This window comes from Phyllobates terribilis, unplaced genomic scaffold, assembly GCF_046119375.1.
Source record: "Phyllobates terribilis strain yellow unplaced genomic scaffold, ASM4611937v1 Scaffold_2__4_contigs__length_985480577, whole genome shotgun sequence".
Lineage (NCBI taxonomy): Eukaryota > Metazoa > Chordata > Amphibia > Anura > Dendrobatidae > Phyllobates > Phyllobates terribilis.
The window spans coordinates 701781173-701797586 of NW_027362762.1; the positions used below are offsets into that span (position 1 = coordinate 701781173).

Sequence of the window (16414 nt, forward strand, 5' to 3'; positions counted from 1 at the left end):
CATTTATCACATATCTACCTCACATCAGCATAATTTTTAAAACATAATTTTTGTTGTTAGGAAGTTAGAAGGGTTGAAGTTTTACCAGCAATTTCTCATTTTTCCAATAAAATTTAGAAAACCAATTTTTTAAGGGAAAACTGCACAGCTCAAATTGCTCAAAACCCCATTAAAAAAAGTTTATTAACCCTTTAGGGGCTTCACAGGAATTAAAGCAATGTGGAACGAAAAAATTAAACATTTTACTTTTTCCCACAAAAATATTGCTTTAGCCCCAAATTTTGCATATTCAAAGGGATAACAGATAAAATGAACCACACAATTTGTTATGCAATTTCTCCTGAGAACTCAGATACCCCATATGTGGTAAAAACTACTGTTTGGGCGCACGGCAGGGCTGGGAAGGGAAGGAGCAGCGTTTGACTTTTGGACCCCAAAATTGGCTGGACTAGATAGAGGAAGCCATGTTGCGTTCGCAGAGCCCCGTTTGAGCCTAAACAGTGGAAACCCAAAAAATTGACCACATTTTGGAAACTACACCCCTCAAGGAATTTATCTAGAGTTGTGGTGAGCATCTTGAAACCACAGGTGCTTCACAGAATTTTATAACGTTGAGCTGTGTAATGAAAAGAATTACATTTTTCCCACAAAAATGTTGCTTAAGCCCCAAATTTTTCATTTTCAAAAGGGTAACAGGAGAAACTTGCCCCCAAAATTTGTTGCACGATTTCTCCTGAGTACATTGATACCCAATATGTCGTGGAAATCTACTTTTGCGCACATGGCAGGGCTGGAAGGTAAGAAGTGACTTTAATTCTGGAGCACAATTTTGACTGGAATAGATTGCAGATTCCACGTCACATTTACAGAGCACCTGATATGCCAAAACAGCAAAAACCCACACAATTGACCCCATTTTAGAAACCACACCTCTTGAGGAGTCATCTAGGGGTGAGCATTTTTAACCCTCAGGAAACTCATAGAATTGTACATATAACATTGGGCTGAGTCAATCAAAAATTACCATTTTTTTCCATTAAAATGTTGCTTTGGCCCCAAGTTTTCAATTTTCAAAAGGGATAATAGGAGAAAATGAATGATTCAATTTGTTACGCAATTAATTAATCTAGGGGTGCATTGTGCATGTTGACACTACATGTGTCTCGGAAATTTTATACCATTGGGCGGTGAAGAAAGAATAATTACATTTTTATCACTAAAATGTTGTTTTAGACAAGTTTTTAATTTTTCTAAGGGCTAATAGGAAAAATGGACCTCACAGTTTGTTGTGCAATTTCTCCTGAGTGCGCCAATACTCTAAATGTAATCGGAAACTACTTTTCAGGCACATTGGAAAGTTTAGAAGGGAAGGAGCACCATATTATGGAGTACATTTTGCTGTTATGGTTTGTGGGTACCATGTCTCTCTAGAAGAGCCCCTGATGTGCAGAACAGCAGAACTTCCCCATAAGTGACCCCATTTTGCAAACTCAAAAGTGTGGGAACATTTTACATAACATTTTGGATCACATTTACCCTATGCTCTACACTGAGCACTTACATCAGGGTTTCCATCTAAATCTCCGAATGACGAGATTCAAATAAAACCCCTACGAATCCATTCACTATAATGAGACAGCAAAGAGACTTTGGACTCCGTATTACCTCTTTTCAGCGGTGTCCTTCTTTTCAGAGGTGCACAAAACTGTAGTTGACCGTGCTTTTATGCAAGCTTAAAAAGACGGACACTGCCGGATCACAGGCTAGAGAGCATCCACAGTGACTCAATCTGCTTCATTATAGGGAATCTTCTGCCGGTGGTTCCATCTGAATCACGTATTTCAGAGATTTACACGGAAACCCCAGTGTAAGCGCTCAGCGTAGAGCGTAGGATAAATGTGAGCTGAGCTTTACTGCAATCTTTGGGAGGCAGAATGAGCAAATCAACAACAGGTCAAAAATTTGTTCTATTCATTTTTTATGCCGTTCCTCGTGCGGTATAAGTGATTACACGACTTTATTCTTCGGGTGGGTGCAATTACAGAGATGCCAGATTTAAATATTTTTTTTACGTTTAGCTGCTATCACGCACTAAAAAATACTTAACATAAAAAAAAAAGTTTTTGCATGGCCATATTTTGAGATGTATAATTTTTCTACATTTCTGTCGACAGTGTCATGTGAGCACTTTTTTTTTGCGGGATGAGTTGATGTTTTTTGGCACCATTTTCGGACACAACATTTTTTGATTGCTTTCTATTCTAATTTTTGGGAGGCAGAATGAACAAAAAACAGCAATTCAGAAATTGCTTTATGAGTTTTTTTTTTTAATGCCGTGCAGATTGATAAGGCAGCTTTATTCTTCGGGTCAGTGAGATTATAGCGATACCACATTTATATCATTTTTTGATGTTTTGCTGGTTTTACACAATAAAAACGATATTCTAGAAAAAATAATTGTTTTTGCATTGCTATATTCTGAGAGCAAGATCTTTTTTATTTTTTCTCTGATGGAGCTGTATGGCGGCTTGTTTTTTCAGCACAATTTTAGTTTTATTTACGCTCACCTTTTTAATCGCGTTTTATTCCACTTTTTGTTCGGCAGTATGTTGATAAAGCATAATTTTTTGCCACATTTTTTTTTTCAAGTGTTCACTGAAGGGGTTAACTAGTGGGACAGTTTTACAGATTGGGTTGTTTCCGACATGGCGATACCAAATATGTGTACTTTTTTGATTTTTATTTTTACATAAATATTCGTCTTTATCAGTACAATTTTTTTTATTTGTTCTTTATTTTGTGGTTTAAAAATATTATTACTTTTTTTTAACTCTTTTTTTTTTTAACTTTTTTACTTAGTCTCTCTATGGCACTTTTGTTACCCTGATCACCAGCATTGACACATTGTAATGCGTTACAGCTCTGACATTGACATAATGCCTTTTAGACCATGCTCCTGGCATGGTCTAAATAGGCTGCTGTAGCTGGCAGATCCAGAGGTTGTCATGACTGTCTCGGGTTGCCATGACAACGATCAGCGGCCTCGCTCTGTTAGCCTCCCGAATGCTTTGATCAATATTGATTGCGGAATTTAGGTAGTTAAACAGCCAGGGGGCAATGCAGGCAACGCCCCTGGCTGTGACAGCCGGGGCTCTGCTATCATGTAAGCCAAAGCTAAAATGTAAAATATGGGCTAAAACAAAATTTTGGTGGTAAAAATGTAATTATTTTTTCTTCACTGCCCAATTGGTATAAAATTCCTTGACACATCCGTGGTGTCGATATGATCACTGCACCCTTAGATGAATATAATGAGAGGTGTAGTTTGTAAAATGTGGTCACTTAAGGGGGGGGGGTTCTGCTGTTCTGGCACCACAGGGGCTCTCCCAGTGGGTCTTGACATCCGCACACCACAACAGTAAAATCTGCACTAAATTAAGACGCTCCTTCCCTTCTGAGTTTTGCAGTGTGCCTCAAAAGTAGTTCCCGATTACATGTAGGGTATTGGCGTACTCAGGAGAAATTGCAGAACAAACTGAGAGGTTCATTTTTTCCTTTTAGCCCTTATAAAAGTTAAAAATTTGGGGCTAAAACAACATTTTAGCAGTAAAAATTTAATTATTCTTTCTTCACCGCCCAATGGTATAAATTTCTGTGAGGCACATGTAATGTCACATGCTTACTGCACCCCTAGATGAATTCATTGGTGGGTGTAGTTTGTAAAATGATATCACTTATGGGGGATTTCTGCTGTTCTGGCACCTCAGGGGCTCTGCCAATGTGACATAGCACCCTCAAACTATTCCAGCAAAATCTGAACTCCAATATGCCGCCTTTTCTCTTCTGAGCTTTGCACTGTGCCTCAAAAGTAGTTTTCAGCCACGGGATATCGGTGTACTCAGGAGAAATTGCACAACAAATTGTATGATGCAATTTCTCCTGTTACCCTTATGAAATAAAAAAATTGGGGCTAAAAGAACATTTTTGTGGGAAAATGTGATTTTTTATTTTCAGAGCTCAACATTATAAACTTCTGTGAAGCATCTCAAGGTGCTCAACACACATCTAGATACATTCCTTGAGGGGTCTAGTTTCCAAAATGTGGTCACTTGTGTGGGGTTTCCACTGTTTAGGCACATCAGGGGGTCTCCAAATACAATATGGCATCCGCTCTCAATTTCAGCCAATTTTGCATTCAAAAAGTCAAGCGGTGCGCCTTCCCTTCTGAGGGCTCAAACAGTAGTTTTTCCCCACATGCTCAGGAGAAATTGCACAACAAATTTTGGGGTCCATTTTCTCCTGCTACCTTTGTAAAAATAAAAAAAAGTGAGTCTTAATTTTTTCCTTCCACATTCCATTAATTCCTGTGAAGCATCTGAAGGGTTATTAAACTTCTTGAATGAAGTTTGGAGGACTTTGAGGGATGCAGTTTTTAGAAAGTGTCACTTTTGCTTTTTTCCTGTCATATAGACCCCTCAAAGTCACTTCAAATGTGATGTGGCCCATAAAAAAAATTGTTTTGTAAATTTGTTGAAAAATGAGAAATCGCTGGTCAACTTTTAACCTTTCTAACTTCCTAACAAAAAAAAAAAATGTTTCAAAAATTGTGCTGATGTAAAGTAGACATGTGGGAAATGTTATTTATTAACTATTTTGGGAGACATAGCTCACTGGTTAAAGGGCATAAAAATTACAAGTTTGAAAATTGTTAAATTTTCCACATTTTCGCCAAATTTCTGATTTTTTCACAAATAAATGCAAGTCATATCAAACAAATTTTACCACTATCGTGAAGTACAATATGTCACAAAAAATATTCTTAGAATCAGTGGGATCCGTTGAAGCGTTACAGAGTTATTAACAGAAAAAGTTATACTGGTCAAAATTATAAAATTTGGCTAGGTCATGAAGGTGAAAACAGGCTTGGAGAATGAAGGGGTTAAGTGGTGAAATTTTATTTTACAGACCCGTAACACCTTCAATTTTTGGGATATGGTGCTGGGTGTGGGCTTATTTTCTGCACCTGGAGATGACATTTTTACTGATACCATTTTGTGGTAGATATGATGTTTTGATCGCCTCTCATTACAATTTATTGCAATTTTGCGGTGGCAAAACTTAATTTTGGCGTTTGATAGATCGGACTTTTACAAACGCAGCGGTATCAAGTATGGGTATTTTTTTTAATTGTTTTATTTTTAATGGGGCAAAAGGGAGCTTATTTTAACTTTTTTTTTACATATTTTTCTAAAACTTTTTTTTAACTGTTTACTGAGTTTAATAGTTTTAATAATTAATAATAATTAATTGAATCAGGTGATTGTCTAATCGCTTGTGCTATACAAAGCAGTGCATCTGCACTACTATGTATAGTGAGAATTACGATCTCCTAATCACAGGTTGGCTTTCATAGAAAAATTGTCATAACAATCACGGGGTCTTCAGCAGACTCTCGGCGGTCACGGCAACCCATCAGCTCTCTGCGATCACGTAAAGGCAGCACCGTTGGGAGCATGGAATGATGCGCCCCTCTGCTGGCGGGTGTTAAATCAGAGATTGAAAGTGATATTTAACAGGTTAACAACATCTGGAGGAGGTTGGCTTCACCCATGGCGGTTAAAGGCACATGATGGATTAAATCAGCCATCATCTGCGGGGAAAGATGTGGGCTCGGCATGCGAGCCGGCATCAAAGGCTGGGACACGACATATGACATAAATGTACATCATATGTCATGAAGGGGTTAATGAAAACAATTGAGACAGCAGTGGTTAGTGTGGATAAAACTCCCTCTAATACCTGTGGATATATACTGTATAAATACCATTCTTTCCCCTCTGGGTATTGACAAGCTAACTACAGTGCCTTGAAAAAGTATTCATAAACTTTTCTACATTTTTTTCACATTACAACCAAAAACTTAAATGTATTTTATTGGGATTTTGTGTGATATACCAACACAAAGTAGCAAGTATTTGCGAACTGGAAAGGAAATAATACGTTTTTTTTAAAATGTTTTAAAAATATAAATTGAAAATTGTGATGTACATTTGTATTCAGTTCCCTGTAGTCTGATACCCCTAAATAAAATCCAGAGTGACCAATTGCCTCCAGATGTCATATAATTTGTAAATTGAGTCCACTTGTGTGTAATTTATTCTCAATATAACTACAGCTGTTCTGTGAGGGCCTGAGAGGTTTGTTTGCGAACACTAGAGATTAAACAGCATCTTGATTACCAAGGAACATACCAGACAGGTCAGGGAAAAAGTTGTGGAGAAGAGGAAAGCAGGATTAGGCTACAAAAAAATAGCCCAAGCTCTGAACATCTCCAAAAATAGAAGGAGTATGGCACAACTGCAAACCTAAAAAAACATGGCCATTCACCTAAACTGATATCCCAAGCAAGGAAAGCACTAATTAGACAAGCAGCCAAAAGGCCCTTAGTCACTCTGGAGGAGCTGCAGAGATCAATAGCTGAGGTGGGAGAATCTGTCCATAGGACAACTACTAGTGGTATACACCACAAATCTGGCCTTTATGGAAGAGTGGCAAAAATAAAGCAATATTTGAAAGCAAGCCGTAAAGTCCCGTTTGCAGCATGCAAATAGCCATGTAGGAACACAGCTAGCAGGTGGAAGAAGGTACTCTGGTCAGATTTAACCAAAATAGAACTTTTGGCTAAATGCAAAACGCTATGTGTGGTGGAAAACTAACATTGCACATCACTCTGAAAACACCATTCTCACCGTCAAACATGGTGATGGCAGCATCATGCTATAGGGATACTTTTCTTCAGCAGGGATAGGGAAGCTGGTCAGAGTTGATGGGAAGATGGATGGAGCTAATTACAGGGCAATACTTGGAGGAAAACTTGATGATGGCTGCAAAGACGTGAGACTGGGTGTGTAGGTTAACCTTCCAACAGGACAACAACCCTAAACATACTGTCAGAGCTACAATGGAATGGATTAGGTCAAAGCATCTTCATGCAGCCAAGGCAAAGTCCAGATCTAAATCCCACTGAGAACCTGTGGCAAGAGTTGAAAATTGCTGTTCACAGATGCTCTCCGTCCAATCTCATTGAGCTAGAGCTAGTTTGCAAATAAGAATGGTCAAAAATGAAAAATTCAGAGACATACCCCAAAAGACTTGCAGCAATAATTGCAGTGTAAAGGGGTTCCTACAAAGTACTGATCCAGAGGGCTGAATACAAATGCACGTCACAATTTTCAGATTTGTATTTTTAAAATATTTAAAAAACCATGTATCATTTCCTTTACACTTCACAAATACTTGTCTTGTTGTTTTGGTTTATCACATAAAATCCCAATAAAACAAATTTAAGTTTGTGGATGTAAGGTGAAAAAATGTGGAAACATTCATGGGGTATGAATATGTTTACAAGGCACTCTAGCTGTTAGTAGCAGCTATTGAGATTGATAAACCATATAGCTATGAGTACATACAAACAAATGTGAAGAAGGAATGACAGAGGAGAGCTAAACAAAGGTAGAAGAAAACACTGAACTAACTACAATAAATCTAACTAACTGTCCTCACAAATGTCCCTATGTGTTTCATCCTAACAATGTAACCACCTTGAATCATCAGGGATATGCAGAACAATAAACAAATAGTGGCTAGAAGTATGGTGCAATGAGAGCCAAACACTCGTTCATAACTTGCACGATATTTATGTGTTTTACACACTTCTGCAATAAATAATTAATGACAATTTTGGCACAAATTTCTGGCACAAAGTAAGCCAACAACAGTTAGTATAAACTTAGTTTTGACAGTCTAAAGATTTATCAAACAGCATGAGGACCCATGATAAATCTGTATCATCTAATTCTATGCTTGCAAAGTCTATGAATTGCACAGTACAAATAAATATGTGTTTTGTAATGTAACCACCAAACTTGCATAAAAGTATACATAGGCACCTTTCTGTTCTCTCCTCCTTCCATCCAACTACCTATATATATTTGCTTATGCTGTGTTTATACGAGTGAAAAAGTAATGCCTTATCTTGCTTTTAGATGGCCCAATAATTGGGGAACGGCCATTACTAAGAAAGCTTGTTTCCGAATATTATGGTGTCTAAGCAGGCCAGCAATCACATGATGAACAAATAAAACACTCGTTTGTCATGTGAAATGATTTGTAGCTTGGGTAAAAATTACTTTTCTTGGCAGCACATTGTCCTGTATAAACAGGACATATGCTGCAGGGAGCAATGATTTTTTTCTATCCACAGAACGAATGTATTAGCCTGAACAGGCCATTAAAGGGGTAATGCTGGATTTGTTTTTTTTTTCCTACCAATCCTGTGAAGCTCTGTCTTGGTTTAGAGCAGTCACAGACCACACCTGCCAGCGATTCTCCTTCTTCCAGTGACGTCACGTTGACAGAGCAGACGAGAAGGCGCTGCTCTGTCACCACTGACTAAATTTAGTGAGCCAGCTGACAATCAGCATGACGTCGGCACTGACGCCCCATCGAAAGAGCAGACCAGAAGAGGAGGATCTGCTCTATTGACGTGAGAGTAAAATCTTCACAGGGCAGAACAGTAAGTTCTTAGCCCAACAAGAAAGTAAGTTCTTAGCCCAATAAGAAAGTACCTTCTTAGCCCAATAGGAAAAAAAGTCTCAGATAACCCCATTAAATAACTACCAATTAACTTGCATTTACAGTTGTGCTCAAAAGTTTACATACCCCGGCAGAATTTTTCCTTTAAATCTTAATGACAACCTAAAACATCCAAATGACCCTGCTCAAAAGTTCACATTCCCAAGTTCTTAATACTGTGTATTGCCCCCTCTAACATCAATGACAGCTTGAAGTCTTTTGTGGTAGTTGTGGATGAGGTTCTTTATTTTCTCAGATGGTAAAGCTGCCCATTCTTCTTGGAAAAAAGCCTCCAGTTCCTGTAAATTCCTGGGCTGTCTAGTGTGAACGGAGTACTTGAAATCTCCCCAGAATGGTTCAATGATATTGAGGTCAGGAGACTGAGATGGCCACTCCAGAAACTCCAGATTTAAAAAGAGAAAACACAGTAGTTTGACAATAAATGGCTTCACCCAACCAATAACCATGAGTGGAGGAAAAGTTTTTTTGTTATCATTCATATTCTCTGATACAAGGCCAAGAAAGGAAAAATACTGCTGAGGTATGTAAACTTTTGAACACAATTGTAGCTAATCAGCAGTTGAGAGTCATGATCGACAAGTGTAAACCCAGTATAAAGGGGTATTCCCATCTCCAAGATCCTATCCCAAAATGTAGTAGGTGTAATAATAATAATAATATTAGCAAATACCTTCAATTAGAAATGTTCTTCTGATTCACTTCGTCTCATGTGCAAGGCATTACCTCATGTGCAAGGCATTGCAGTAGCTTAGGTATTCAGGGTTATGACCACTCATAGAGTGACAGTTAGTTGTTCGTGGTCGCAACCATGGAGATTTATCAGAAGAGCCATACTATCTTTCTAATTGGCGATATTTGCAAATATTAGTATTACACCTACTGCATATTCGGATAGGATCTTGGAGATGGAAATACAACTTCAAGTCATCAATGCACTTGGAGTAATACACAAGGTGAAAAGTCACCTACAAAGTGATTCATTGTCAACAGGATCCATTAGTTGCAACCAGGTGTATCAATATATACATTTTTTGCAGTAGACAGTAAGGATATGTGCCCACGATGTGTACCAGCCTGCGGCCCTGACGCTGCGGAATATTCGCCGGCGGCTTCCACGCAATATGCAAATGAGCTGCGTCATTTTTTTTTCACCTGCGGACTTTCCTCATAGAGGTTAGGTCTATGGGGAAAGCCCGCATGCGGACCTGCAAGAGAAATTGACATGCTGCGGTCTGGAAAGACGCACCGCATGTTAGTTTCTGTGGGTGAGGTGCAGGTGCACGGGGACGCATAGTGGACATGGGATCTCTGCAAATCCCATCCACTATGCTGTAACATCTGGACGTTGCGGGTTTGACGCTGCATAAACACGCAGCGTCAAACCCGCAGCGGCTCCGGATCGTGTGCACATAAGAAAGTAGAAAGCATTAGGCCAGCTACTATGTAATTCCTCAGCGCACAAGGCTGGGTGCAGTATTTACAAAGAAAGGTGCTCACAGCACGCAGAGAAAATGCAATGCCTCATTAACTCCAAACACATTGATAAAAACATTATGCTTGCAATGTTAACGGATTTCTAGCTCGTAAATCCTATTATTCATAGCATGATATATACTAAATCTATCGTTTTTTTAACAATTTTTTGGATTAAAGCGCTAGATGTTTTATTTATGTGCTGGAAACACCTTTTTTGTTGGTTCTGTTTGCCCTAGTAACAATATACAGGTAAGCCTCATTATATTCCTAAGGCCACAGCCTCACTATCAGTATTTGGTCAGTATTCCATCAGTAATTTTTCTCAGGAGTGGGAGCCAAAACCAGGTGAGGAATAATCAGAGAAAAGGTATAATAGAAACAAGTCACCAATTCTGCATTTATCACCCACTGCATTTATCACCTGGTTTGGTCTCCCACTCCTGAGAAAAAATACTGACCGAATACTGAAGAAATACTGATAGTGGGGCCGTGGCCTAAAACCTACCGTAACATGGATAGGAAAATAATCTTATGCTGCTGGTTAAAGTAACAACATCATGTACGAAATAAGGTGCAAGTTCCTGGCCAACTCAGAGGTGCCATTTCTGCCAATTTTTATCAATGCAGCTGAACAATATCTCTCTCAAAATATCTTCTATCATATAAAGTGCACACTCTTTTGAGCTGGAGTCTGACTTCACACTGAGTCAATATTCACATTTAGTAATACAGTAGAAATTCAAGAATTATGAGAAAATCCAAAGGTGCGGTACTAATGTGGCATTATTTTTCCAAAATATAGACAAAATGTGGCACGAACTTAGCCAAGCAATAGGTGACGTAAATATGTGCCAAATGTGTCATCTAGCATAAGCCCCGTGATAGATATGGAGCATTTTAAGACTGTCTAGTCTAGGTTTAGACAGAACTAGTAAATACTATATGCACTATGTCAAGCACCGTCTCTCTTGCTTAAAGTGCTCCTTTCATGGGATTTTGATTACAACATTTTACCAAAATGTCTGTAGGATCGGAGCTGTCAGAGTGGAAATCAAATTCTAAGGCAACTTTTCTTTTTTTCTTCACACCATCTTGCAGATGTGCAGTAACATTTTCATACTTAGGTGGAGTCTTCACAGAATATGTCTGAAAGGAAGCATACAGATTTTAACATTTAATTAATTCATGACCAATTCAAGAGCGAAAAAAGGAAAAATATTATCAATATAAAATCAAACAGCATTTTTCAAAAATATAATGAAGAATAGAAAATGTAAAGAATATTTAAAGAAGATTTGTCACCAGGTTAAAAGTATCCAGTTCTCGTTCTTATTTTATTCTTGCAGCTCCTCTGTGTATTCTGGTTTTTTTTTTAAATCCACCATAAGGTTCCATAGGTATGGGCTTTTTTATTTAGTGTTAATTTTTATGGTCTTTTCCCAGGGGTCATGGCCCACAGGATTCTCTGGGGGTGTACAGTATCTTTAGGCTGCTCTGCATTACTAATCTGTGAGCAACACGCTTTGGTAAGGACCATAAAAAGTAGCACTAAATAAAAAGGGTCATATCTCTGGAACCGTATGTCGGGTTTAGGGCCGTAATAGCCACTAGGCACTTGAGGGCGGGTGCCTAGGGCGGCAAGTTAAAGGGGCGGTGCCATCTTGAAAGAAAAATTAGTTTTTTTTCATTTTTTTTCAACCCCCTTCCACTTGGCTAAGTATCAAAACCAGTGTTTTTTTTAAGGGGGAGAGCTATTCAATATGCGAGTACACAGCAGGGACAGAGGAGCTTTAATTAGCTCTCTGCCTAAACGGAAGATATCAAGAAAATACTTACCAATAGTACAGAACCTGCGATGACGTCACGATCATGTGACGTAAGGGGGAGGAGCCAGAGTTTGCAGGCTGGAAGCTGCAGAAGAAGCTGGAGGAGATGTGGAAACTGAGAGGTAATGAGGGATCAGGGGTACATGGGGAGTGCAGAGTGTATGTGACAGAGGGGTGCAGGCTTTGTGAGCTATGGGGGTGCAGATTGACAGAGCTATGTGTGGGGGTCCACACCGTGGGAAATAGAGGGGTCCAGAATGTGATAGAGGAGTGCAGGGGGTGTGAGATAAGGTGGTGCAGGGAGTGTGAGATAAGGGGGTGCAGGGCACTAGCGGACACAGTCAGGAAAGGGCCCCTGTGCAAGAACAATATATGGGCCCTTTGTAGTTCAATAGCTCATCAAAAGGCACAATTCCACCTGGTTTGAAGTTGAAAAAGGACCCCTTGATCTCTTGGGCCCCTGTGAGATAAGGGGGTATGAGATAAAAGGGTGCAGGGGGTGTGAAAAAAGAGGGTGCAGAAACGAGCAGTGGATGTCCAAAGTCATCATGGCGTCTGGACCAGATGAAGAAGAATAGGATGAGAACATTTCCAATCAGAGAAGATGTCAACCAATAAGGTACCTGGATCTATGGAGGCATTTTCACTAGACAATCGCCGTATTTAAACCACTGCCGACCGATTACATGAAGGCAATCGGCAGTCATTTAATACCCTGTGACTGTAGAGCTCTGAATCCTCATGACATGTGCACTGCGAACTGTCAGGATTCTCCAATACCAGTGGTGAGAGCGGGCCATCATGTGACCACAAATATGCGTTATGTATACTGTACTTCTGGCCACATTCCGACTAGATGTGCGCGGCCTTACTTGGACAACTCCTTTTAATATGCTCCTTCTGTGCACATACTGTGTAATAGGATTGTTCTTGGCAGCACATGTTTATAGAGGACTATCCACTGCCAAGAACAATGATATTTATAGAGGTTGTCCACTACTTTAACACTGATGACCTATCCTATCTATAGGTCATCAGTGTCTGATCAATGGGGGTGAGATCAGCTGTTCTCGGTGTCGGCGGCCTGAACTGCTTAGTTAGGGAGCAGACGTGCAATGCCCGGCCGGGGCCATTTTACAATAGACAGAGCAGTGCAGCTCTGTAACTGAGAAGTTCCAGCCACCGTCGACATCAAGAATAGTTGATCGACTGGGGAGCCGGGTGTTGCACCCTCACCAATCAGACTGATGTCCTGTCCTTAGGACAGGTCGATAGGTCATCAATGTTAAAGTAGTGGAAGACCTCTCTAAGCAGCTTATAACGTATTTAACTCAAAGGACGAACATTTTGCTCACGTATTGGGTGACTGACAGCCCGTTCTATGAAAATGCGTTCCGTGGCTCTGTCAGGGCTTAGATCTGAACCCCACAAAACAGCAATCAGTGGTATGCGCTAATGGGGCCATTGATTATAATGATGCAGACGGAATCACCATGTGATCTGTCGTGCATCATTTTCTGCTGTACTCGCCTAGTTGAGGCAGGTGGCAAGACGATCAAGGAGACGTCTGATTGGCTTCAAATTTATTTTACAGCAGGACATCGAACCCAAACATACAGCTAATCCCATTAAACGGGTTGTCCAGACTTGGAACAAGAGTCTGCATTCACTGTATGTGACTGCTGCATGGTGACAGCTTGTGGTGCGCAAGGTATTAACATTCCCTGATGCAAAATAGCGGTCATGTGACCTCATGCAACCAATTTGCATATTTGCGGTCAATGCCGACTCGATGCATTCGTTTTCTCTCAATAACAGTGAATTGATTGCATTTGTTGCTTAGTGATAAACTTGAATAAAAATGTGACGTTCCAAGTATTGGCTGGAAACGAGCACCTCTTCAGTAAAAAAAAAGGAAGAAAAAAATTGACGCAATTAGGATGACAATTGAGAAAATATCAGCCCCTTTCTTTCAGATTGTAACACACGGATGTGTTAATCTAGCGTCAGACTGTTGTTTGAGCACGTTAATATCGGTGGGTTTGGCCAGCCTTAGTCTAATGTGTATGGGGACCTTAACTAATATCTAAAGGGAATGGGCACTTTTAGACCTCATTCACACATCCGCGTTTAAACACGTACATGTAAAATGGTTCCGGTGCATCAGTGTACGGTTCTTGTGTCATCAGTGTACGGTTCTTGTGTCCGTTTTTACCACCAGTCACCAGTGGTTTTCGCAGATGAATAAATAAATTACAAAGCTTCTACTATACTTTGCAATGTTAATCACAGACAGCACACGGATGGCACACAGACTGTATACTGATACTATCCGTGTGCTATATGTGTTTTTTCTAAATCCATAGACTTGTATTAGCACTTTTCATATATTGTACTGTAAAAAAAATGGACATATCTCCGTGAGTTTTGCACGGGCACATAGTCCGTGAAAAAAAAAACTCGGATATATGAACTGCCTCATAGACTATAATGGATACCTGTTGTAGTCGTGAAAAATACGGATAGAATCTGTTCATGTAACACTGACTGCTGCATAAGGCCTTTGTCTGACTTACCAATAGGGGGCGTGACCCCTTAACCCCTTTACGACCCTGTCAGTAATAGTACGTAGCTGTGCCCTGGACCTTATGGACCAGCTACGTACTATTAAGCGGGATCTTTAATGCGGTCCCGCGACCGAAGTCGCGGTGATCACATTAAATTTCCGGTGCCATCTTACCCCCCTCTGCAACCATGATCGCCAATCGCAGCATTTCTCACTGTTTCCGGCAATCTGATTGCACCGATCCTAGGCTGTTGCCTAGTAACCCCAGCCCTCTCCCCAACCCGCTCTGGTTAGTGCGATCGCCAATTACATCGATCACACCAATCAGAGCGCGACCGTGCGGTGACCGGCTTGTGACCTTCCGGTCACCGCCCCATGAACCCCTGTGATGTCGGCACAGGCCCCAGCCACCTCTGATTGGAGTGATCGATGATGATCAATCACTCCAATCAGAGTTCCTGACCATAGTTGACCGGGCGGTCACGGGGTGTTGACCGGCTTGTGACCTGCCTGTCACCGCTCCATGACCCCCTGTACTGTCAGCCAAGTCCACAGCCGACTATGATTGGTGCAATTGATGTTTTTCTGGACTTTATTTGTCACTGTCCATTTTTTCTCCCCCCCTCCCACTTTGCACCACTTCCGTGCGTGCATCTAGCCGAACGTTGATCGGTGAGACAAAACACCGATCAGCACTCACTACTTTACACTTTTTTTTTCCACTAACCTTTTTTCTTTTGTAGAGGACGGTCGCGCTGTCCTATTTTGCGCCGTGCTGGGCCTTGCAGTGCCACAGAAGCCTGTGACACCACAATCGCCACTCGTGCTGCTGCTACAGAAGACATCTGACAGAAGACAACTGTAAGTAGGATTTTTTGATCCATCCTCATCCACCTCAATCCCCCTCTACCCCTTCTCCTCCTTCCCCCCTTCCCATCCGCCTTTCTGCCACCAAGTGCTGATCATTACTTGATCAGTACTTGATCGCTCGACTTTTGTCCGTTTTTTTTTTTTTTCGTACTTTCTGCAGCGGCTGAGCGCTGATTAGTGACCATAGACCACTGATCCGCACTCGTGCTCGCTGTTTTACACTCCCCCGCTCCTTTGCACCACATCCGTGCGCACATCCAGCACCTGCCGAGTGCTGATCGGTGACATAGTTTACCAATGTGCAATCGTGCTCGCTGTTTACACCACCTGCGGTTGTTCCTTTTTTTTCTCAGAAAAAAATAAAAAAAGTTTACACCCAAGCACACTGACACACACACACTCTAAATAAAGTACAGACACACACTCATCCCAAACTCGCTATTCAGCAGAGGAGGCATGCGCTTTCCATGCCTCCGACACTGACAGCGAGGGCGAGTATCCCATCTTTCTTTATTTTTCTGATTCCTCCATCTTAGGTGTGGCTGGACCGCCACGCAGTCGCCTCAGGAGAGAAGATGAACCAGCGTCCCCCACTAATGACCCCGTATGGAACTCGCCCCCCGAAAATTATGAGCCACTGATTCCTGATTTTGTGACGGAATCAGGAATCAAGTTTGACACCACCGGCCTCACAGAAAAAGACTTTTTCAAAGTCTTTTTCTCTGAGGATTTTATAAACCTCATGGTGGGCCAAACAAATTTTTACGCTCATCAATTGTTGGAACAAAACCCCTCTTCATCATTTTCTAACTGGTCTCCTGTAGACACAGTAGAAATGATGAAGTTTTGGGGCCTGGTCCTTCATATGGGGATCCTGAAGAAGCCAGAAATTCTGCAATACTGGAGTGTTGACGTTTTGTATAACACTCCAGTCTTCCGAATGGTCATGACCCGGAAATGTTTTGAGGCCATCCATAAGTTCTTGCATTACAACGATAATGCAAGGTGTACTGCACGCGAT

The 16414-nt window shown here is 40.8% G+C and overlaps 1 protein-coding gene across 7 annotated transcripts in view; it reads right to left on the reverse strand.

Annotated features, from left to right (window-relative positions):
• The window catches only part of SYCP1 (synaptonemal complex protein 1), a 204450-nt gene that overhangs the window by 12129 nt on the left and 175907 nt on the right, over positions 1-16414 (reverse strand). For all 7 annotated transcript variants that reach the window (XM_073667118.1, XM_073667123.1, XM_073667122.1 and 4 more), the window contains one exon: positions 11146-11277. In XM_073667118.1, the coding sequence (XP_073523219.1) occupies positions 11146-11277 (132 nt within the window). The remainder of the gene's footprint in view (positions 1-11145; positions 11278-16414) is intronic.